At 43.6% G+C, this 24,383-nt stretch overlaps 1 protein-coding gene across 1 annotated transcript in view; it reads left to right on the forward strand.

The window, feature by feature from the left end:
* The window catches only part of LOC307090604 (protocadherin-15-like), a gene marked incomplete at its 3' end in the record, with an annotated part of 172,862 nt that overhangs the window by 80,717 nt on the left and 67,762 nt on the right, over positions 1-24,383 (forward strand). The window contains 7 exon segments of the mRNA XM_079757338.1: positions 2,529-2,678; positions 2,911-3,002; positions 3,199-3,300; positions 16,460-16,592; positions 16,736-16,815; positions 18,722-18,815; positions 22,540-22,668. Of these exon segments, the coding sequence (XP_079613464.1) occupies positions 2,529-2,678; positions 2,911-3,002; positions 3,199-3,300; positions 16,460-16,592; positions 16,736-16,815; positions 18,722-18,815; positions 22,540-22,668 (780 nt within the window).

The raw sequence follows: 24,383 nt of genomic DNA on the forward strand, positions 1-24,383 counted from the left end.
GAGGGGGGATCTGTCATACCAGTCAACCAAGATGAGTTCTCTTTAATAGGATAGATGAAGCATGCGCCAAAATACACTTGCAGAGAAGATTGGAAATTTTTTTATTTATTTCGCGCCCGGTATTGAAGTTAAGTATACCGTCGTCATACTTTGGTGATTTGGGTTGTTTTACTTTCAATCTTTTTAGTTGTGAGTATGAAACTTAAACACACGCTTTTATTGTGTTAACGGCCGGGAGCCTCGGGTCTCATTTTGCGGCCGGTTTTTAATGTCTCACATCAGCCAGAGCCATATCAGAAAGGAGAAAAAACCAAGAGGCAGTTGGTTTGAAGTCATTAGTCAGCCCATTTGCACTCCTTTGTGTGTGTGTGTGTGTGTGTCTGTGTCTGTGTGTCTGTCTGTGTGTGTATGTGTGTGTGTGTGGGCCCTGCACTTCCATGCCATCAGGCCTCATTGACTCTGCGCACTCTTCTCTTTCACTGCGGAATTGTGAGAGCAGTTCTTCTTTTTTATAATCTCCCGTCGGTTCGTTTGATTTCTTACGCCCGACAAAAAGGTGGGAGACACTGGGAAGTATACTGGAAAGTGGGAGAGAGACAGAGACAGAATGACGGACGGTTAACGAAAGAGGGAAAAAGTGAGACAGAGCAGTTTATATATGTAGAGAGAGTAAAGTAGAAAAGGAAAATAAACTACCCGTTCAGCTTTTTACTGAGAGAGTGAGAAAGGCGGAGAGGGGCGAGACGAGGTATTGATTATGCCATCTGTCTGCAGTGTGATGAGATGCTTTAATATTAGGATATATATTCATACGAGTTCAGGCCATCAGAAGGAGGTTTGCTGCATTCCCTCCGATTCCTTGCACGTCCGCAGTTTGACTTCAGTAAATGACGAATGAAGGTTGAGTTTCCTCCGAGCCTGAGCATGCTGTTAAGACGGTTGGTGTTTGTGTATGTACAAGAAAAGGGGTCTGGGGTTTGGTATCAACCGAAAAACAGAAGGCGAGGAGAAAAGGAGGGCTATGAGTAATATGGAACCAATATATCTTCCAAGAAAAGGGATTGCTTTATTTATGTATTCATTTTAAGGTCACGGCAAAGGTCAGCTTATTGTATTAGCTTAGCATATGCAATTTCTACTTGGTAAATTGATTGCATTCATATAGCGCCTTTTAACCGTTGGCAGTGCTTCATAATTAGTACCTGACATTCAGCCAGTTACACTCATACATTCATAGACAAATTCACACACTGACGGCGGTGTCTTGCCGCCAGGCAAGGGAATAGCCGGCTCGACGAATGCAGTTAGGCTTAAGTGTCTTGCTCAGGGACAGCTTAACACTTATCTAGGAGTAGCACGGGATCGAACTGGCAACCTTTCGGTGGCCGCATGATCTTCTCTTTTGGTGTCCGTTCTTTGTTACAAATAGAGCAAGGCTGCACTTCAAAGATGAACAGTTGAGTTTGTCTTGGACCAACTGCCGATGCAGACTGGAGAACAACACGCAACCTACTGTAGCAGAAAATTAACTGGAGAGAGACAGATGGCGGAAAGATAGATAGATAGATCATCCGCCTACTTTATCGACATAGATCTACTCTTATATTATGAACATGAGTGAGTTAAAGATAGGGAGAAAGTAAGCGGTTTAGACACACACACAAGGTAAGGAGATACAAGCTTTTGTATCTCCTACAACAACAAAAAAATAGCAGACAAAAGACCAACAAGAAGAGCATCTGAGCTGAAAGGAAATCCAAAAGAAAGCTTTCTTTAAGCCAAGGAGACAGGTTTACCGGAGCTGTCACCGCGGCAACAACACTGTTCACCTTTAGTTTAATGTAGGTTTTGTTTACCTTTGGCATATCCCATAATGTGGACATCTCTCCCAGCTCGGCAAAGTCAACTTTAAAAGGGCTTTAGAGTTACACAAAACTTAATAAAATGAGTAACTTTTTGTAGCAATAAAAAGGTTTGTTTTGTTACCATGTAAGTCTATGTAGCATAGAGGCTAGGGTGGCTTAGCCTTGGATATAGACTCATTTTGCACGCTCATGTTTAATTTGCTCTGCGGATAAGGTCTGGCTCCCCTCCTTTGCAAAAAGATTTCTGCATGGTAAGAGAGAGACTTACCAATCACAACCATTTATCTAATGTGAGGCGGGATGAATACGACCACGGTGAAGAGGAGCGCTGAAGAGGCCTTTTCAACAACAGCAAAGATGGCTGCCGCTGATGTAGATCGGTCTGTTGGTTCTGCTATCGATCCAGTGTTAAACCAACTGGACAGTATGTCTTCGCTCAAAGTAGAAGAAGAAAGAAGAACAAACGATTGCATTTAAAGCTTTTGTTGAGAATAAGTATTTTTTTCGTCACTCAGTGCTGCGTCACCCGTTTTGTATTGGGAAAAAATGGTGATGTACTGTCAAGGAATCATTCAACGATTTGATAGCTTTTCATTCTTTCTTTTGCTTTTCTTGCTTTTGCTAGCTTTATTTCTTTATTTTACTCTCTCTCGCCCCCTCCAGGTAACAGCGTCCGATGGCGTACAGGAGAGTCTCCCGGTTACCGTAACGATAGAGGTTCTGGACGCCAACGACAACACACCGACGTTCTCAAACATCTCCTACCATGTCAACCTGTACACAGACATGCTGCCTACAGACGCCTTCCTGCAGGTACACACACACACACACACACACACACACACACACACACACAACATCACAATTTTCCATCATTAGAACCTTTGCTTTACTTTAGCATAATCATTGGCTTGGTGTATGGTGTGTGTGTGTGCGTGCATGCATTTGTCTGTGTATGTGCGCGCATGTGACTGCGTGTGTCTGTGTGTATGTGCATGCTCACCATCTTGTGTGTGTATATGTGCATGCATTTCCCCCTCCCCAGCTGTCTGCAGCAGACGAGGACGCAGGTTCCAACGGGGAGGTGATCTATCGCATCCTGGCAGGCGACCTGGGACACTTCGTCATCAACCAAACGTATGCACCCACCTACCTCCCTACATTGACTTTATTGGTTTACATTTTGTCATTAAGCAGATGCTTTTATTCAAAGCATAAAATAGCTAAGAACAATGTTATAGTGCTGCACAATCTGGATTCATGTACTGGACAGAATGGAGTGTAGCCATAGGAATATTGCATTTTTGTATACGTGTGACCTATGACCTTACAGGACTGGGGTGATCACTGTGGCCAAAGGAGTCAGCCTTGCGGTGGGCCGGCGCTATGCCCTGACTGTTGAGGCCATGGACAGCTGCGAGGAACCCAACACAAGGTAGGCTGTCTGTACATCGTTCCTCCTGTCTGTATGAAGCTCAGTCAGTTTGATTATTTTTTTTGTCATTGTCAATGCCTTAGTCCTGTCTGTCGGTCTGTCGATTTTATTCTTTCCGTCTGTCTACCTTTAATCTGGTTTGTCTGTAGTTTGGTCTGACTGACTATATTTCTGTCGATATGTCTCCAATCTGTCTGCCTCTCTGTCTTTCTGCCCATCTGTATGTCTATATATATATACATGTCTGTCTGTCCGTTGTTTCCATCGAGTCTACTAGCTCACACTCGCCCACTACTATTCATCACAACAACAAACCATCTCTACTGCTCCTCCTCCTCCCACAACTTCTTCATCCCTTTGTTTCAGAGTGCGACAAGTGGTAAAGAACGACATATGGAAGAGGTTTAGAGATAGAGAGAGGGAGCAGAGAGAGAGAGAGAGAGAGAGAGAGAGAGAGAGACTAATGAGAAGGTATCTCTACCAAAAAGCTGGTTGACGGTTGAAAGGAAAATTATAGCGTCTTTCAGCTCCAAATAAGGGCTGCTGTCTCTATTTTGGGGGGGAAAAAAACAACTTGAAGTAGCGTTATTAAGTGTGACACACAGTCTGACATGCTAACAGAGCAAATCATAAAAAACAACAGTACACAAAATGCAAGGATGCTTTGTCTTTGTTGTAGAGGAAGAAAGGCTAAACTGTATTTTTTTGTTTTTGCTTTTCTCCCAAACTTGTAAGCACTCTGTTAGTGCTGTGTTAGCGCTCTGTTAGCACTGTGTGAACGCTGTGTGAGCGCTGTGTGAGCGCTGTGTGAGCGCTGTGTGAGCGCTCTGTGAGCGCTGTGTGAGCGCTCTGTGAGCGCTGTGTGAGCGCTGTGTGAGCGCTGTGTTAGCGCTGTGTGAACGCTGTGTTAGCACTGTGTTAGCGCTGTGTTAATGCTGTGTTAGCACTGTGTTAGTGCTGTGTTAACGCTCTGTTAGCACTGTGTGAGCGCTCTGTTAGCTTTGTTTTAGTGCTGTGTTAGCGCTGTGTTTGCGCTGCGTTAGCGCTGTGTTAGCGCTATGTTAGCACTCTGTTAGCACTGTGTTAGCGCTGTGTGAGTGCTCTGTGAGCGCTGTGGTAGCGCTGTGTGAGCGCTGTGTTAGCGCTCTGTTAGCTCTGTTTTAGTGCTGTGTTAGCGCTGTGTTTGCGCTGCATTAGCGCTGTGTTAGCGCTGTGTGAGCACTATGTTAGCGGTGTGTTAACGCTGTGTTACCGCTGTGTTAGTGCTGTGTTAGTGCTGTGTGAGCACTATGTTAGCGCTGTGTTAGTGCTGTGTGAGCACTATGTTAGCGGTGTGTTAACGCTGTGTTAGCGGTGTGTTAGTGCGTGGGTCCCGCGGCTTTACAGAATGCTGCTGCCTTTGCTCGTAACCAATAGCAAAGTAAAATTCAAGATCAAATCTATTTTGTGTCACATTAACATGTCCTAGACAAAATTAGCACCAGTCATGACCAAGTAGAGATTTTGTGAATTTTTCATTCATCTCAATTGTCACTCCTGAAGGAAACACCATGTCTCACAGTGCTGCACTGTATGAGTTATCTACATTCTCATACAAGCTTGCCAATTAGTCTCGATATGATGCAAACAATTCGATGCACAGTTATGTCTCCGTTTATCAGATACAAATCTGCGTGCCACTTTCACATAATCTTATATGAAAGTCGTAAAGTTAAACAATTCACCCAAATGAGATGTACCAGATAAATGGTCTTTGAACGTTATGTAGTGTTTTCTAGTTAATTTTGCACAGAATTCACGTTATTTAATGTACGTGCCTATTTCCAAATGAGGAAATGAGCAGCAAACATGATGTCGGGCATAGATGTCAGGTCAAGGAATACAACTCCACCCAATACAATCTCAAGAGAAACAACAATTGTGTGGACAGAGGTTTCCAGTAGGGGCAAAACATGAAAGCCAGTACCATTGTGACAGTATCTTGAAGCAAAAAATAACCTGCAGATTCAAACATTGATAAATGCCCAGCTAGCTCCTGTTTCATTGCAATTAACAACTGTAAAAATAATCTTCTTTAGCATTTCCCATGATGACTTGCTGTGCCCTGTGTAATGTCCTCAAGTTTAAGTTCCTAAAGCTGGGGGGGGGGGGGGGATGATCATCAAGTTCAAAATTTCAACACACCCATTTGAGACATGATTAACACTATAAATACAAGAACTTTGACACCAAAAGTAACTCTGTATCTTGAAAATAACCCCCCACCCCTTGAAAATGAAAAGAAGAACCCAAAAATTGGCATTTTCTGCACATTCCGCCTGGAATGCATAAGCTATTCTTACTGTTTGCCAATATACTGTTGAAAAAATGCTTTCAAACCCATTTGATATTTAATAAACACTATGAATAGAAAAACTGTTACACCTCAAAGTGACTCTGTATCTTGAAAATAATCCCCCATCCCTCTTTAAAATTAAAAAAAGAACACAAAAAGAGCGTTTTTTAGCTGTTCTGCCCTTTGTATGCATTATTCTTACAGTCTGACAATACTAAAACACTGTACTCATTTGGAAAATGTTTATTTCAAATACAAAACAGTTTAATCATTTTTATTCAGTCACATTGACATGGAAAGAACTTCAACTTGTCAGTTTTAAGTAGCACCTCATATTTTTCTTAGCCTTTCAAGACTTTCTTGGAATTTTGCATATTCCAGTGTGGTTCGGTCACTCCTCTTGCCTAGGTATGCCATGAGAGCATCTCCAAACTCCTGTGCTGTTTTCATCCTCCTCTTCCCACTGGGCAGTGTCACCTGGATTCTGAAGATAGGATCGACTTTAGGCAGAAGCGTGGTGCTTTCTCTGGCAAACTGAACCTCAAGCTTTATCCTCTGCAGCTTTGCATGGTTGTTCAGACTTTCATCCACAAGGAACTTTTCAACTTCCCCACTGTCAGTGAAGGGGCCACCTAAAGATTTCAGTTTGTCCAGCATGTCTAGTCTCTTCCTCTCCTTTCTTTGAGCCATCTCCTGTTTCTCATCTGCCCCACTCTCGAATTTCGCCTTCATGAGTTTACTCCAGTTGAGTTCAACCTCTCTTTTTGCTTGGGCTGCTGCCTTGAAACCTCTGAAGGACAGAATCTGTCCATCCCTAAGCTCCTGGCTCTTCTGTAAAATTATTGACCTACTGACTGCGTTCAGTGTGCCTAGCTTCTTCAGTCTGTAGTCCACCTTGCCACATTGTCTCTCCATCCCAATGTTGTGCACAGGGGTGCCATCAATGTTACTAGCCTGTTCACTGACAGGGTAGTCCATTGGGAAGGTCTCCTCATCAATCCCATAGTCCCTCCTCTGCCTGGCCAGGACAGTCTTCAGATGGGGCAGCATGAGATCTGTCAGCTTCTTCACTTCATCCAAGTGTTCGGCAGCCACGTCTGACACCGAGTTTAGGATCTCTTCCGTGTCGGTCTTCTTTACGCTACTGAAAAGCTTGTCATACACTACAGGATACTCAGGTGTTGTGAACGTAGTGTAGTTGTCGCTGATTGGCTGGCCCAAACCTGTATGCAGTCCCTTGTAGAACTCCCTGAGCTGAGTATGGGTAGCATTTTTCTCTATGGTTCTGGCATAGAAGGGATCCACCAAGTGCACACCCAGGCAGGCAAACACCACAAGGACCACTTTGAGGTAGGGAAGCTCCATCACTTCTCTGACGAGGCAAGCCAGGCGGTTGTTTATGTTAGGGTTCTGGCTCAGGAACTCAGATGGCCAAAGTGGTATGTTAGGACTGCTGCTGCCCTGGAGAGACATCCAAACCTGCTGTCTTTGTAGGAAAACAGCACACTGGATACCTGCCTTTGCTCAAGGAAGAGGAGGAATTCCATGTAGCGGTTCCAGGGTTTGTGGGAATACTCAGGAGCCACCAACTTGAGGCACATGTCCAGTGCCTGTCCAGCCACACTGGCATTCTTGCTGTCTACATCCAGATCCACCATTAAAACTTTGTAGCACTTGCTCCATCTTCATATCGACCTCCACCAACCGCATCACTTCATTCATGGCACTGCTGAAGCCCAGTGTAGTGTGGGTGCCACAAAAGATCTGCCCTGCTGGTGTTTCCAAGTTGTACATCTCTGCCAACAGCTTTGAAAACCCTTTGTTGTGCTCTGTGCTGGCAGTCATATGTGCATCTACAAGTTTATAAACATCCTCCACAGTGACTCCTCTGACCGACGCCAGTATTTCGAACCCCATATCCACTTGCATTGCTATGTCCTCAGTGGTCTCTCGATGAATTGGTAAGATAGGCAGAGGAAATGGGCTATCTTGACCCACATGCAGCCCTTGTACCATGAACTGGCCTACACCTTTCTTTGTGGTGCTGTCCGATGCATGTGTGGTCGTTTTACCTTTCTCCTTCTCCTCCTCAAGCTTTTCCACAACTAGACACAGACTTTGGGCCTCAATTTGCTGTAGAGCTGCCCTTATGCTTCTAGTACTTGGCACTGTATCCTTGTGAAAGACCTCATCAGATTCCCCAGCACTTTTCCAACTTCGTCCAAACATAGTTTTGCCTACTTCAATCACAGATGAGCTCGCCTCACTGATAGAAAGTCCCTTTCCTGAGAGATTGGCTATAGTTGTATAGAAGTCATCCCGGACTTTTCTCTCGGACAATCGTATGTGTTGAAACTCTTGTGGTAGTGGATCTTCATCCATGTCCAGTTCAGCAACATCTGTGAAGATTTTTTTCCTTCCTTTGGGTTCTGCTCGCACCTCATTCTGTTTACCCTCCTTTTCAAGCCGTGTGTCAGTCTCAGACATCTGTCTCAGTCGCTTTGGGGGTGTGCCCTCTTTCTCCTCATCGCTGCTGCAGCTGGGTATCTCACCAGTTTCAATCAAGATATCTGTGATATGGTCCAGAGTTTGGTATGAGAACTGCAAGTCTCTCTTCCTCTGGTACTCTTCGCTCCTCTCCCTCAACCCTTGGGTTCGCATCATGCCATGGTACCAGACAGGGTCCACACCTTTGGAACAGAACATCCTTCGCTCTGTCTTCTGATCTTCATAGTATTTGAGCTCCATCTCACTCATGCTTACACACCACTCTTTCTCCAGTGATTGCTGCCGTAAAGGGTCATGGGCAAATACATCAAAGAGCTCAGACTTTGTATGAAATAACTCTTTGTATTGTTTGACAGCCAGTGAGTCTTCTTTCCCTGTCTGTCCATACCTCTTTCTGCCCTCACTGAACTGTTTCCAGATCCTTTCTACCTTCCTCTGGATGGTGCTCAAGGAAACACAAAACACAGTGTCGTGGTAGTACTTGGCGTAGACCTGTTTTGCCACCTCCCGTGCTGCCATAGTTGTAGTCACTCTCCCATTGCCCATCTCCAGGTGGTACCGTATCATGCTTATGACACTCTGCAATGTAGGGAGTTTTGTGGGTGGTTGGAAGGTCTTGGAGGGAGGAAAGTCAGTATCTGCATTATAAATGTTTCCAGTAGATCTAGTTTTGGGCATGTTTTTGGGCTCTGCCATGCTTGATGATGTATGTCATCAGACTGATGTGACTTCTCTGAAATAGATTAATATTCAAAATTAGATTAAGTTACAAGCACTAGGTCTAGGAGAGTGTTAATTAACTTCGGTGCTGCCTACTAATTTAGCTTAATGTAACAGTTAACTGATTACTGTATAATAAAGTTAGCTGGCTAATGTGAGCAAAAACATGTCAAAACAACTGTTGCACTAAGCTAGCTAGCTAGCTAGTTTTAGCTATGTTCTTAACAGATAGAAAGCTGAAAGTATGACTAATATTGGAACCTGACACAAACCAAGATAAATGATCTTACAATAAATCATATGATAATATAATTAGAATATAATAATTTAGTTTGAAAGGAAAAAGCATACCTGGGACAACTTTTTTTAACTGCTTGTCTGATGGTGTGTTGAATATGACTGTCTGCTTGGGGATTTCAACGGTTTGCTTGTAGTCAACCAGCAGCCACAATATATTATGTAAATGTACTTTATCACATTAGAACATTGCAACATCTGACAGGTGAACCAAAATGTTCTCTTAAGATATTATTTTATTTTTAATGATAAAAGGGAGGAAAAGGGGGCAAAAAACATATTCGATTTGGTTTTTTGGGTGGGGTGGGGGGTTTATTTCATGATAGGTACCAACTTCCAATACAAAATATCTCCCAAATGACCCAATGCATCATCACTGAAGTGGGCGTAATCATTTTCCAATTTTTTAATTTTTAGGCCATTTATTCCCCCCCCCCCTACTAAAGCTCTAATTAAGTTAGTTCTTGACAAATCATTATGTGCGTGGGTTGGGTGAGGTTGCACACATGTTGTGCATTTAGTAATCAATGTGCACAGGTTAAAACAGCCATCACCACACATTTGAGAGATCTGAAACATTTGCTCTATGTATCGATACAATCCAAAACTATGCAATAACCGGTTTCAACTCTGTGTCCTGGTCATTGTGGGGGCCCAGTAAAAGCCCCCTAGGGGCAACAGACATTTCTACATAACGTTAGTTAATTGAATTTTTAATTGTTTCTAATGTATCACACATGGGTTCTCAGATATAGGGATGGTTAATTACATCAGTTGCACATTTTAGAGAAATAAATCAGACAAGGAAGAAACATGGGACGTAAAATAATTAGATCTCGTTGGGCTCACACTTCTCAGATTTGTCGAATGAAAGTCCTAGGCTCGTCTCACATTTTCCTCTTTAGTATAACCAAAACATGGTTGCGATCAGCTCTATTCAATGTTGAGATGTCCTCTGTTTATCCTACTACTTAAATATTGAAAAAATGTATACCTCAATTTAGCCAATTTTTTTGGGCTAAACCTACAAATTCATCTATTTTCCCCCTCTTCATTACTTCTGAGACAGCCTTAGGATAAGTATCTCAGATACAAATGATCACAGAATGATTCAAAAATGAGAATCTTAATTGACCAGAATGTACAACAGATAAGCAACATATTTGTTCCGAGAGGAAGCAATTTCCATTTTTCACTAGCCCACATTTGTAATATCATGCTGAATAGATAAAGGCTCCGGATTATTTAACATATGTACATTCATTTTGGTTTAAATTACGGACACGCATAAATATCTATGCTTCAGTCAAAACTAAGAAGTGCCACAAAGTATATTGAGTTTGAATTTGAAAGCTCAAAGTCTCTACCAGCATTTTGGACAAGGTTTGTGGATTGGCTGATTAGGATGTTTGGATGGATCGAGGGATGGATGAATAAATGATGTGATGGATAGAAGGATGAGGGGATTGATGAGTCGATAGATAGAGGGATGGATGGTTAAACTGATGGATGGCTGAATGGATGGAGTAATATTGCTAAAGTGCAAACCGTTTCTCACCCAGGCATATACCGAGAGACTTATGCATGCTTTTATTTCTAGCAGGCTTGAATACTGTGATGCTCTCCTCACTGGTCTACCTAAGAAAGCTATAAATAAGCTACAGATAATTCAGAATGCAGAAGCACGTGTACCGACCAAGACCAGAAGGAGAGCACGCATCTCACCTGTCCTAAAGTCCCTCCATTGGTTGTCCGTCAGTTCTGGAATAGATTATAAAATCCTCTTATTTTTTCTCAAAACACTCAATAGATCAGCGCCCGATTACTTGCTGATGTACGCTCCATCTAGATCACCCAGGTCGCTGGCTCTGGCCTTTGAGTCGTTCCCTGGGGAAGGACAGAGACCTATGGGGAGGCAGCATTTAGTGCCCATGGTCCTCGCCTCTGGAACAGCCTGCCGGAGGTGCTGAGGACGTCACAATCTGTGAACGCCTTTAAAAGAAACCTTAAAAGAAACCTGTTTAGCTCAGTATTCTCTTCATCTGTATTCTTTCTTTCTTTTTCTTTTTTTGTGCAATACAATGTGTCAAGCACCTTGTATTTCGATTTTGGTTGATTTGATTTGAAGTTGGATTTAGTGATCCACGGCAGCTCACAGCTCCTTCACGTCTGAGTAGCCGTCCAATGTTTTCCTCTGTTGGATTGGATGGAAAAGCATTGGATATAATCTACACTGAGATCCTATAGTATAACTCATTGACATAAACCAGTACAACAACTCTTATTTTCTGTGTTTTCCTCATTCTCCTCCTGATCCTCCTCCTCCTCCTGCTTCTCCGTCTCCTATTGACTTGGTCGCCGGACAATGAGGGGCTTAGAATCAAACGTTGCCCACTCCTTCTCCCCTCCGGCCTCCAGCACCAAGTCGATGCACTGCGAGTTCACAAAGTTTGAACAGATTGCTCGCTGTGTCCCTGCACGTTAAAGAGTAAAAGAGTGGGTCAGCTCAGGTGAAGACCCAATGTAATCAGAAAGAGAAAAGAGACTTTTAGATGCAGATAGAGAGGGAGATTGTGGCAGAAAGTTTGGCCTTGAATGAGTATTAAGTGTATTGAGTTTGGCTTGGCTTTACTCTCCTCAAAGAGTGAAAAAGTCACATTGCAGTCAATGGAAACGGTACAGGACTGGACACCAAAACCAACACCATGGCATCACAGTTTGAAACAGATGTTTTCAACGTACATGATCCTGCAGTGTTGACAACTGAAATCAGCGGGCAGATGAACAAACCATAACAGGAAGCCAGATCTGTTCCACACTGGTGTGGTGCTATAACACAACAGCAGTCGTTGCCAAACCTCCTTTGCCTGGCACTTTTCTTATCTTTTGCGACCTTCCAATGCCCTCCCCAACAGCAACAGCCAGGGCTGATATACTGGCAGACAACAGCTCGCCTGTTGGGACCAATTTAAGGTCCTAAGCTTAATATATTTTACTGATCCAAGATTCTTAAAGAAAGAGTTTGTAAAGGTTTTCAATCATCAATGTGTAGACAGGCCAATGTAGAAATTTAGTTAAGTTACATTTATTAAAATCCCCCCTGTTAGAGCTCCATCTTACCACTCACATTTGAGTTTCTGTTTGGTTGGACATGGAGAGTAGAGTTTAGAGTAGCCTGACATGGCCAGGCAACCTTGCGTGTTCTTCTTGAACCTCTGTGTCTGTCTTATCTCCACGGGGGCATTATCAACTAGATAGACCTATAACAAATCAGAGCAATGAAACATGACACACATCAGAAGTAGCCATCTTAGTTGCTTATGTAAATGCCTCAACAGCCCTCTAGTATGGCGCTCCTTTTTAAGGCCAATTCATACCTCCGGATCCGGACGAAATTCGTCCGTCCGTACCAAACGTTGTCTCCGGCACTACCCTTCATACCTCCGTATGAAGGGTAGTCATTTTTAAATGACCAGTTACAACTCATTGCCAAAGCAGGTGAACAATAAAATAAAAAGGTCAGGTATATAGTATAATACAAGTATAAAACATTAAATACAATATATATACATATCAGATATTATACTACTCTATCTATTTTCGCGAATGGTTGGACTCCTGACTCTATACTGCCGCCTCGATTTCCGTTGGTATTGCTCCGTTTCATGCCAGTTCAGTCGGATCTTGCGAAGCCAATCACGGCCCAAAAGACTGGGCCCTCCACCTTTAGCGATCACCAACCTGGCCATTGCCTTCTGTCCCTCAGCTGAAATGTCCACAAATAGCACCCCTAAATGTGGTATGGGCTGTCCCGTATAAGTCCTGAGTTTGAGCTTTGACAGCCTGAGGGGAGGCAGGTTAGACCCCCATGTCCTCCTGTAGGTCTCCTCGCTGATGACTGACGCCGTGGCACCTGAATCAATCTCAAACTTGATGTCCTGCCCCTCTACCGTGACTGTTTTATAATAGGGTTCAGGCGGTTCCTCATCTGTCTCCACTCCAAACATGTTATAGGAACACTCAGCTTCCTCTGCTTCTCTGTCAAGGTGGTGTGTGGCTGCCTGAGAATTTTGTGTTTTCCCCTGTCCTTTTGAGCTCCTGCATTTTTTAGCTAAATTACCCTTTTTGTTACATGGATGGTAAACAGCATCTTTGAATTTGTCTTTGAAATTTGTCTTTGAAAGTCAATGGAGGGGTTTGCCATACAGCAGGCGGCGCTGTATGGCATCATTATTTATCCCACACACCAGTCTGTCAAGGAGCATATCATCCAACACTGCCCCGAAGTCACAATGCTCCGAAAGCTGCCGTTACTCGGCTACAAAGTTGGCAACAGACTGACCTTGCTTCCGGAAAAAGCGGTGAAACTTAAACCGCTGGACTATCACAGACGGCTTTGGATTATGGTGGTTCCCCACGAGCCGGACAAGTTCATCATACGGGATCTCCCCTGGTTTCCGCAGTGTGGCCAAGTTCCTTATCAGCTTGTAAGTCCTTACTCCACACACACTCAAGAGAATAGAGTGCTTTTTAGCCTCCCCAGTAATCCCATTAGCAAGGAAAAAATGTCCCAACCTTTCCTCATGCTCCAGCCAGTCTTCGTTCCCTCCGCAAATTCACTGATAGTCCCAAATACAACCATGTGCACTCGAGGTCCCTAGTCACCGCTCATGTAGCCGCCGCGCCTCCGAGCACGCTAACAAAAACACCGGGACGACACGTCCAAAAATACCCGTTCTCCTCGTCGCCAAAAAAATGTGGTAACTTCTTCCCAATACAGGCGGGCGGCCGGGTTGTAAAGGAAGAACACTCGAGGCGTAGTGACCGTCAATAGCTTAATATGAGAGGCACATATCACAGTACACATCAACTGGATGATAGCAGGAAGTCAAACTCGAAACTACGGAAGCCCCGAGGAGCTTATATTCATCCAAATAAGAATGCACTAATCTTGCAATACAAGTTAACGTTACAACACGGGGATACTAGCAGAGTGGAGAAAACTTGTGATTCTTTCCGAGACAATAAAGTACCCCTCAACTGACTGCCATCATCCATGGTAAAGCAGCAAATGGAGAAAATGTACCGAAGGATTACAGCAGCGGAAAACCATATAGGCGCCACGGAAGAGCGAAACATACGTCAAGAAAGAACGAGTAATACCAAACTGACATCTAAATGTGAAAGGTGAAAACTGACTCAGGCGCAACAACATTTGTTTGTAACTGACTCTTTCCAGCTGGAGCTGCAGGAGGAATTGACGTTAAACTGCAGAGAGCGCACAGAGCGCCCGCTCCGAAGCCGAAGGATGCCAATGCGCCGCAGAGATCCATTATTGTGCGCTTTTCCGGACTTCAGCGTGAAAGAGACAGTACTGCTGCAGGCACGGAAACAGCAGGACATCCAATTCCAGGGCCAGAAAGTGTATGCTGACCAGGATTACTCACCCGACTTGCAAAGAAAGAGGAAATGAGTCTGAGGTGATAAAGAAACTAGCTCAGCCAACATTGGCCAAAATGGGGTTCAACGTCGAGGTGGACAAGCGGGACAACAGGGGATAACAGCAAAACTTCATGTAAAGACGAATGTATTTCTAAATAGATGGCCGCCTGTCATTGCTTGTTTTGGTTGGCCACCACGAAGACCAGCTCTTGTTATTCTTCTCAGTGAATTTAAACAGCATATCAATAGGACTTTCGTTAAACAACAGGTGAAACATTGCATTTAATGTAGCTCCTACTGCATTTTTGTAAAAAAAATTGGGATCCCTTTTTCCATTCATTGTCATGAATGGAATTCATTAATTTTTTAAATGGTTCCCTCATCTGTTTTTCTGCCAAATTGTTTTAGTGTAATTGAAAATCAATTAAACAGAAGCAAATGTGACTTTAAAAGGTTATCAGTTTTCCGGAGTTAATTATTGCTTTTGGAAGTTATAATCATCCAATTCCAATTTAATGCAATAGTGTACCACAGAAAAGAACACATTGCATTTGCAATTATGTGTGTTTAATTGTAATTGTTGAGCCGTATAAACATAATGTATCTGTATGACAGAAGAACATTATCATGAAAAAGAAGCATAGAAATAATGGCTGCAAGGTAAAAAAAGTTCTAAAAATAAAATTCAGTTTAGTCCAAAATATTAAAATGTAATAATGTTGCACACTTGAAGGATCACTGAAAAGTAAGCAAGAATGTTGTTTTAATAAGGTCAGGTTTTCAGTTATGTATTTAGTTTGAGGAATCAAAGAGGTAATAGACATTGCATTTTCTTCCGCTGAAACAATTTGACTACATTTACGCCACATGTACTGGCGTAATATACGCATTATAAATGTAGCGGTAAAAACCTGCCATTCAGGAAAGCACTGCAACCTTTCTGTGCCAGAGCAGAAAGTATGGCCGGCCTTCCAGAGGGTTAGATACAAATGGAGGAATGAGACTAAAGCACTGACGCCTCCCGTTCCTCACCATGAACCTGGTCAAAGCTTGCCAGACTGACCGTTGTCAAACACTTAGTCTCGTACGCCTATGCCTACCCCCTGCAGGTGTTGGCTGGACAGCGATATTGACCGCCTCAACACGTTGAATACACACAACAATTCCCCCCCCCCGAACAATCAGCCTCCATGCTCATTCAAACTGAACTCAGCTGAACTCCCCCTCACACACACATTAAGTCAACCTCTGTGCTACCCTCCTTTAGCATTTCTCTCTCTCTCTCTCTCTCTCTCTCTCTCTGTTTCTCTCTGCTTCATTAATGTATTCGTTTTAATTGATTGATTTAGTCTCCCTAGTGGAACCTTGGCCAACGTGTGCCAAGGTGCAAATGTAGGAATGGGTCGTCATTTAACGACCAACACAATGGGATTTATTTTGAATGCGCCCACAAGACAGCCCTTTTTGCATCCCCTTGCTTCTGACCGGAGCCTGTAGTACTTGGGTGATGATATCAATTTATTTATAATTTACTCCCTGCTGATGGCAAAAAAAACGTTTCAAGGTTTTCAAACGTTTTTGGCTTAATCTTACACTTTTCCCTCACCACCCTGTGTTCAGCTTTTATGTTTATTAAGCTTTTATGTTTTTATAAGTTTGTGCTTTCCTGTCGACCACAATGACGCTCTCATTTCACCAAGGATGGTTTGACAGCTCCTCCTAATGCACTCATGTCCACCAGATAAAAAAAATTGATCCCGCGTAAGACTTTCATGTCCATCTATCTATGTCTGTGAGACTGTTAATTAATCAATTATCAAACATATTTAATACTAATCTCTCTCTCTCTCTCTCTAGGTCATCGATCACTACGGTGTACATCGACGTCTTGCCCCCTAATAACCAGAGTCCTCCCCGTTTCCCGCGGCAAGAGTACAGCCTGGAGATCAGTGAGGCTATGAGGACCGGAGCCACCCTGCTGAATCTACAGGTAAACACACACACACTCAGACACATGCATCACTAAACAGCCATCTTACACACACAAATACAGCTGACTCAAGCACATACACTTGCGAGACATGTACAAACACAAAACTTCACTCCATTGCATGTGCTCGTTTGTGTTTTTAGGCGACGGATCGTGAGAGCGACCCCATCACCTACAACATTGTGAGTGGGGACCCTCACGGTCACTTCACCATTCAACAGGGGTGAGTCTGAACACCGATTAACAAGCACACTGAGCATGGGCAGCAAGCCAGATACCTCACTGCTGTCCTTTAAGATTTGTTCCTGCTTCTGTGGAGCCAAACATAAGAACATTTTGATTTTAATGTGAGAAAATTGGCAGTTTGCATGCTTGACTTTGGTGTATTTGAAAGCTTCGGGTTCCCAAAAAAATATGGTCAAATCCGTAATGATTGACAGTACATGCAGATGGAAAAGGCTCCAAATGCATCAGCTAATTAGCCGCGCGTCTTATAAACAGTTTATGTTATCCTGAACTGAACTATTCTGAATATGTATATATAAGTACAGTATATATGTCAATATATATACTGTATATAAAGAGCCAGTGAACCCAAAACCACCCTTTTTTGGTTTTAAAAGGTGGTAATTTGTCTTATATGATCGTCAACATAGTAATCCATGCCATTTTATCAGTTACTGAAATAAGTCCCCAATTTATAGAAAGAGGGGCAAAATGCTATGTTCCCACTCTGCTGCTCACGCAGGTGGTGTTCTGTTCGTGACGCTTAGAGGTACTCTGACGTCACGGCTGAGGGCACTGGCGGAGCAGTTTGTTTGGACGGGTGGCGCTCTGTCTGGGCAGCGGTTCACTGTGGGGTCCGCAAGAAAGTTGGGCTTTTCGGACGCTTATAGTGTATCACTGAGGTGTTTGTTGAGGGTGAAGCTCCGTCTGAATTGCAGTTTATTTAATGTCCACGTCTGAGTGACGGTTAGGCTTCCAGGACACACAGTATAATGCTACGGTGTGTGGCTCACTGACTCTCTAAAGAGCTAGTGAACAAATCCTGTTGTTCCTGCGTGTCCGTGTTCGTCTGAGGGTAGTTTATAAGAGGAGTCTCTCCGACCGCGCTCCACGCGCTGTAGTCTCGGGAGGGTCTTCTGCTTTGACGGGATATTTCAAAGACTAATTAGTTCTGAGGTAATTCAATTTCGACTTTGCGAACCGTGCAGATTAATCCAAAGATCCTTCAGGTAATTGTTTTGCGGCACACGGCGTCACAGGCGGCTGACCTAAACATTAAGACAATATATTAATTTTGACAGTACTATATATATATATATATATATATATATATATATATATATATATATATATATATATACACATTCAGTGTAGATACAGTTAATGATTGTTAAATGTTTAATCATTAACTGTGGTTCACAACATTAGCATTGTACTTTTCCCATTGCCTGGGGCAAATTTATTGATTTTAAAACAGCAGGAAATCATTAAGTGTGCATTATCAGGCTTGTAAACCTAAAGACTACAGCAGACTTTTTAATTTAGTTATGCTGTCATTGTGGTAATGCTGTAAATATGTCTCGGCAAGGATCACTGGGTGATGCACTATGAGAACATGACTGTATTACATTTGAAGTATTCCTGTTATTGTTCTACCTTACTCTCATGTATTCTGCTCTGCTCTCAAAGGACTATCGCTGCCTACCTCTACTGTCATCTATTCAACTCTACTCTGTTCATCTCTACCTCATCCTACTCTGTCTCTACTCTGATATACTCTACTGTGATCTACTCTGAACTTCTCTACTCTGATCTACTCTGTTCCACTCGGATCTACTCTACTCTGAACTTCTCTACTCTGATCTACTCTGATCTACTCTACTCCATCCATCTTTTATCTGATCTACTCTGATCTATTATATAGTGATCTACTATTTTCTATTAGTCTCTACTCTACTCTGAATGTGTCCTACTATGCCCTCCTCTCCTGTTTAATACGGTGTTCTACTCTAGCCTACTCTACTCTAGCCTACTCTACTCTACCTTACCCTACTCTACTAGGTTCATCATCATATTTTGGGTATACCGTATGTGGTGGTAACATGCAGTGTTCCCCTTCCCAGGCCAGGGCTGCTGGTTCTGGGGAAGCTGCTGGACCGAGAGACCCGGGACCATTACAACCTGGTGGTCACGGCCTCGGACGGACGTCCCTCTGGGGTGAGGGCTCTCACAGCAGCTGCTTGGTGGATGAACCGTCCATGAGGTGGTTTATGGCCGGTTCAGACTGAGGAGACGAGGCATCAGTCACAAAACTACCTCGTTTACGATTTCTGGATCACTTTAAAAACACCAAAACGATGAGACAAATGATTAAACTGTTTCCATAGTAATGGGATACATAGATCTTTTTTCCTTTGCATGTTTGAAATCCCGTTTGACAGCCGATATCTGCATTGAGCTGCGATTGGCTGAGAGAAGGAGTCTAGTTGAGGTTTAATGCCAAGATTGGACAGGTTGAATATTGAAGCCGATTTAAGACTACCAGGGTTGTTCTGGAGCTAGATTACAACGTCACCTAACTTCATAAAACTGCCGTTTTAAGTCCTTTCTAATCTTATCTTTTGGTTTCAGTCTGACTTTACTGTGCTAAAAACCTCTGGTTTAAACATAACATAATGTAGGAATTTTTTCCTTTCTCTATGACCACAGTTTCATGATGATCCACTTTTTAGTCAAGGCCATGTCATAGTAATAGTACTAAATCATTGGTCTGGTGTCAAAGGGCCAGGCCTGATGAGGAGTGCCCACTGACTACATGAATATAAAGAAACCAAAAAAAAAAGTGTCCATTTTGTCGACTTCACCAAGACATTTATCTTGTGTCCAGGTGAGATCCACATTTGAAATACAGATGAGGGTGAGGACAAAGCAAACTGCATAATCAAAATTCGACAGACGAAAAGTTTCTTAGAAAAACAACGGCACAAGCAAATTTCTTCAAAAAGCTAAAACAACAGACAGAGTTATTGTGAGTTATATGAGTATTAACCCCAAATATAATATACACGCCCGAATTAAAGTTTTAGCTGAAGCAGTTGTCCCAGCCATGCCGGTGACTACAGATCCACTGTTTAAAGGGTTGCAGGTTAATTGGAACAGGAAATGGTGGAGTCGTGGCTTTTGAAGCCTTTTAAACGTGCTTGATCTCTGTATTGTGCCCAATGAGCTGAAATCCCTTCTGTGATTGGATTGATATTTTCCTCCCAGTGGCTGAATCCAATTCTTCTCAATCAAAGACACACATGTCTGCCCGCCCGCGCATGCACAAGTGCACACAAAACACACTCACTCACTCACTCACTCACACACACACACACTTAGTTGCACTCGCACATGTGGACATGCATGTACACACACACATGCATTGCTTTCAATTTGGTTGATTGTAGTCCCCTCCTCCTCCTCCTCCCTTTTTCCATCCCCTAATCTTCCTCTTATATATCTTTCATTATTTCCCCCCCCCTCCCAACTTAAAATGTTTAAGGTTTCTTAAAGGAAGATAACCTTAATTTGAATACACTGAACTTATTCAATCTCTCTCTCTCTCTCCCAGTCTCTCTCTGTCACTCTCTCTTTGTCAATAAGATTTAAATAGAAAGAAAGCGATACTTTGGAAGATAGTGTGTGGGCCTGAGAATTTTTGTATTTCTATGTGTGTGTGTGTGTGTGTGTGTGTGTGTGTGTGTGTGTGTGCACTGGACCAGGCACACACACACACACACACACTCACACACACACACAAAATAAGGCTATAGCAGCATTATCTGTGTTGACCAAAGATCATAATGTGACTAAATGGTTCGGAGAAGCTGCTCAGCATTCGACTTCAAGGCCTGAGAGAGAGAGAGAGAGAGAGAGAGAGAGAGAGAGAGAGAGAGAGAGAGAGAGAGAGAGAGAGAGAGAGAGAGAGAGAGAGAGAGAGAGAGAGAGAGAGAGAGAGAGAGAGAGAGGCAGAAAGAAAAAGAAGGGAAGGAAGGAGTAATGAAAAGAGGGGTGAGAGTTGTCTTATACAGACCCATTTATCAACGTCATTCATGGCCAAGGTCTCACACACACTGGCACACACACACACACACACACCGGCACACACACCAACAAGCATACACCCTACACGTCCCCTATTATTAAGCATCCTGTTCTTGGAGTGGTGGGGTAAAAAGTGTCTAATTGGCTGTTTGGCCCCCAGATTAATCATGCTGCCCCGGACCCGGGGCTGACTGTAGGTGTGTGTGTATCCCCTCTTTTCATTCCCCCATAGCTTTGACAGGAAGATGGGTTCTCCATTGTAGTATCAGCTTCCTCATGTACTCCAACGTATAATTTATTATCCCCCTCAGAAGAGCCTCGGATGAATACTTTTCTGATTAGGTTTCTGATTGGCTCGGTGTTAATTCCTGTCTGTTAAGTGATGTTTGAGGGTTGAAGTGATGTTAGCATCGGTTTCATTATAAAAAAAACGTACAAGGAATCCTCCCTCCATGGACCCCCATACTAATACTGTTAAGTGAAGAGGTGAGGCTCGTGGCAGTGTTATTGATGTTTGTGTTAACATGGAGCGTGATCAGTAAATGTATAATGAGAGTTCATTGAAATGTATTCAGCATGAAACTGATTGTTTGCGTAAAAAGTCACATTGTCCATGTGGAGTCGTTATCCTGTCAAAATCCAAATCCCAAAACAATATTGTCCTGAAACTCGGAAATACAACTTTTAGGTATTTTATTTAGCAGATAACTGTAACTTCAGCTCAATAGTTATCTATTGAACTAGATAACTATTTAGCTGATAGTGGTTGGGAAACAGGGGAACCAGTACTACATTTATGCTCTAGGGTTCCCCAATACGTTTGCTATTGGTTCCTAAAAATGCTACTTTGCATCATAAAGCATTTTATGGGGTCATCCCTATGTTCCCCAGGTCGTATGTTCCCCGGGTGCAAAGGGTTAGGGTCAGGTTTAGGGTTAGGGTCAGGGTGAGGGTTAACCCTAAACCTAATCCTAACCATAACCAATCGGAGGAGAGACATTCTAACCAATCACAGGCGAATCAGAGGCGCAAAAGGCGGTACTCGCCCCTTCCGTCCTACGAAGAAAAGATTTGCTCACAGGGTCCTATGTTCCCCGGTCACAAACAAAGCGGGGTACATAGATACGCTCCCCATTTTATCCTAGCTACCCTTGTAAGGGCCCTTTAACGTTTTGTGGCATTACAGTGAATATATGTGTAAGTGCTTGGCGCTTCTTCTATGATCCTCCTTACTACACTTTACATCATAAGAATTCAAAGGGTATAAAGGGGAGAAACTCAGGCCTACAAACGGAGCAGCTAGTTGTAGCGTTAGCTCAGCAGACAAGGGACCCGTAAAGGGGGGGGCAGGGTAGTTTGGGGAGTATGGGTGCCCACGTTCCACAGAGGGAACTTCCTGGGTCGACGTGTTGTCGGTGTTTCTCAGTTCCCGGGATGATTCGTTTGAATGTGAACTTCTTTATTTTGGAAATGTGTGGAAGTGAGAAAGACAAAATAAATGAACTTCAAATAAAAGTTACAGGCAATTATATCTTCTCTTCTATACTTCCCTCTTCCGCTCTCACGGTCCAGTATCCACAACTCTCCTCTTTGCCCATCTAATCTCTTTCACCTTCCTGTTACCCTGTTCTACAGCTCCTCGCCTCCTTGCCTCCTCCCCCCCGCTCTCATTTCCTCTCATCCCTCCTCCTCTCCTCTCTCCTCTTTTCCTCCTCTCCCCTCTCCTCCTCCCCTATCTGCTGTTCTCCTTTATTGTTAATTTTAGGAATTAGAAAAAGCTTTTGACTGTTGAATTGGCCACTAACCATGTGTGTGTGTGTGTGTGTGTGTGTGTGCGTGTGCATGTGGCGCCCAGACTTCCACAGCGACGGTGGACGTCATGGTAACCGATGTCAACGACAACGACCCACTGTTTGATCCCTCGCTGCCGGTCAACCTAAGCGTCAGCGAGGGACGAGGGAACGCTTACGTTGGACGGGTCAAGGTATGACACTCGCACGCACGCACGCACACACACACAAACACACACAAACACACACGCACACACGCGTGCAAGTACACACACTCAGACCCCCCACACGCACACACTGACTCACACACACACTCACAAATATACACTAACTCAAAGTCACACTCACTCACAAACGCAAGCACATACCATCCCCCCCCACACACACACACACACACACACACCAGAGCAGGCAGACTCCATGCCAAAGCCTAGCATCAAGGAGTCCTGCCTGTATTCTTTATGAGATACGCCTTGAACATGTTCCAGCGCTGAACCCTTCCCTTCCCCCTCTGTAAGGATACTTGAGTGCCTTGGAAAGCCCTCCCTTCCCCAAACAGATGGTGTGATTCCCCCAGAGGAGGAGCACTCTGGCTGGGCCGACTTCCAGGCGTGCAGGGGGCGGGGTTCTGGAGGTCTTTGTACCGGCAGGTATTAAACAGATTTAGGCTGGAGTGGATGGCCCTGACCTTGTTACAAAGCAAAGAGCAAAGAGATGGGGGTTATGGAGAAGGGAGACAGAGCCAAAGAGGGAGAGATTGAAGAGAGAGAGGCAACTGGAAAACGGAAAGAGAGAGATAAGAGAGTGAGAGAAGAGATTTTTACATCATGTACCACCAGTGGTACGCATGCCACAGTTTGAGAACCAATGAGATAGAAAATGAGACATTGCAATGCTGATTTGAAATGTTTTGTTGCATGCATTAAGATTGGCCAAGTGGGACTTTCCTGGATGCTCTGGATTGTTTTTTAATTTGCTTAAACAACCAATGTCAACCGATTTCTGTCGGGGTTGTCGTCGAGGGAACCGTTGCCATGGGTACGCGACCCCAGTGCAGCAGCAGCGCGCCATTTATTGATTTGGAGGTTTTTTTGGGGGGGAAAGGGCAGGATCCTACAAAAAATATTGTGGTGTAGAGATGAAGAGATACAGGCGGGGAAAATGAGAGGGAAGAGATGGAGAGAACGACAAGGGAAAGACAGGTGTTTGACAGGTGTACGAGAGAGACGCAGAGCGGGGGAGACGCAGAGGAAGAAAAGATATCCAAGAGATGAGATCTCGGAGCTTGGCAAGCGCTGGGGATCGGACTCTTTCAAGAGCAAAAGACACGGTTTGACTTTCAGTTAAAAAAAAACATCCAGCGAACGAGCGAGCGGGCATGAAAGACAGAGGAATGAGAGAGTGAGACGGATGTCAATCATCGCTCTGTTTAAGATGTCAGGTTCTTTTGAACTAAAGTTGTATGCCTACTCCACCGTTGTGCCGATAATATTCCTGTGCGATGACTAACTAGCTTTTTTCTCTTGATAATTCCACTTTTCACTTCAGTGGGCTGTTATTTTATTCTTGGCTTCAGTTTCAACCCTCTGTTGGAAACGAACCAACAGCCTAAGATTAGACCTGCTGTGTTCCGGTAGCTGCGGATGGAAGAGCATAGGATTTGCAATGCTAAGATTAAGGATTTGACTCCCCTTGGAGGGTATCCTAAACATTTAAGAATTACTAAGTAGCCAGGTACCTTTGGATAAATGTGTCTCCTGAACGAGCAGTAGTAATGTTGATATATGATATGCCAGCATCAGTTCAATTCACTTACAACCTTTACTTTCAAAGTCTTAACAGTAGTGGAATTGTTGTTTAGTAAAATGTACTTCACTAGCTGCGTTTCCATCCCCCTGCTTTTATGCAA

This window comes from Pollachius pollachius (assembly GCF_949987615.1).
Source record: "Pollachius pollachius genome assembly, chromosome: 19".
In the NCBI taxonomy this organism is placed as follows: domain Eukaryota; kingdom Metazoa; phylum Chordata; class Actinopteri; order Gadiformes; family Gadidae; genus Pollachius; species Pollachius pollachius.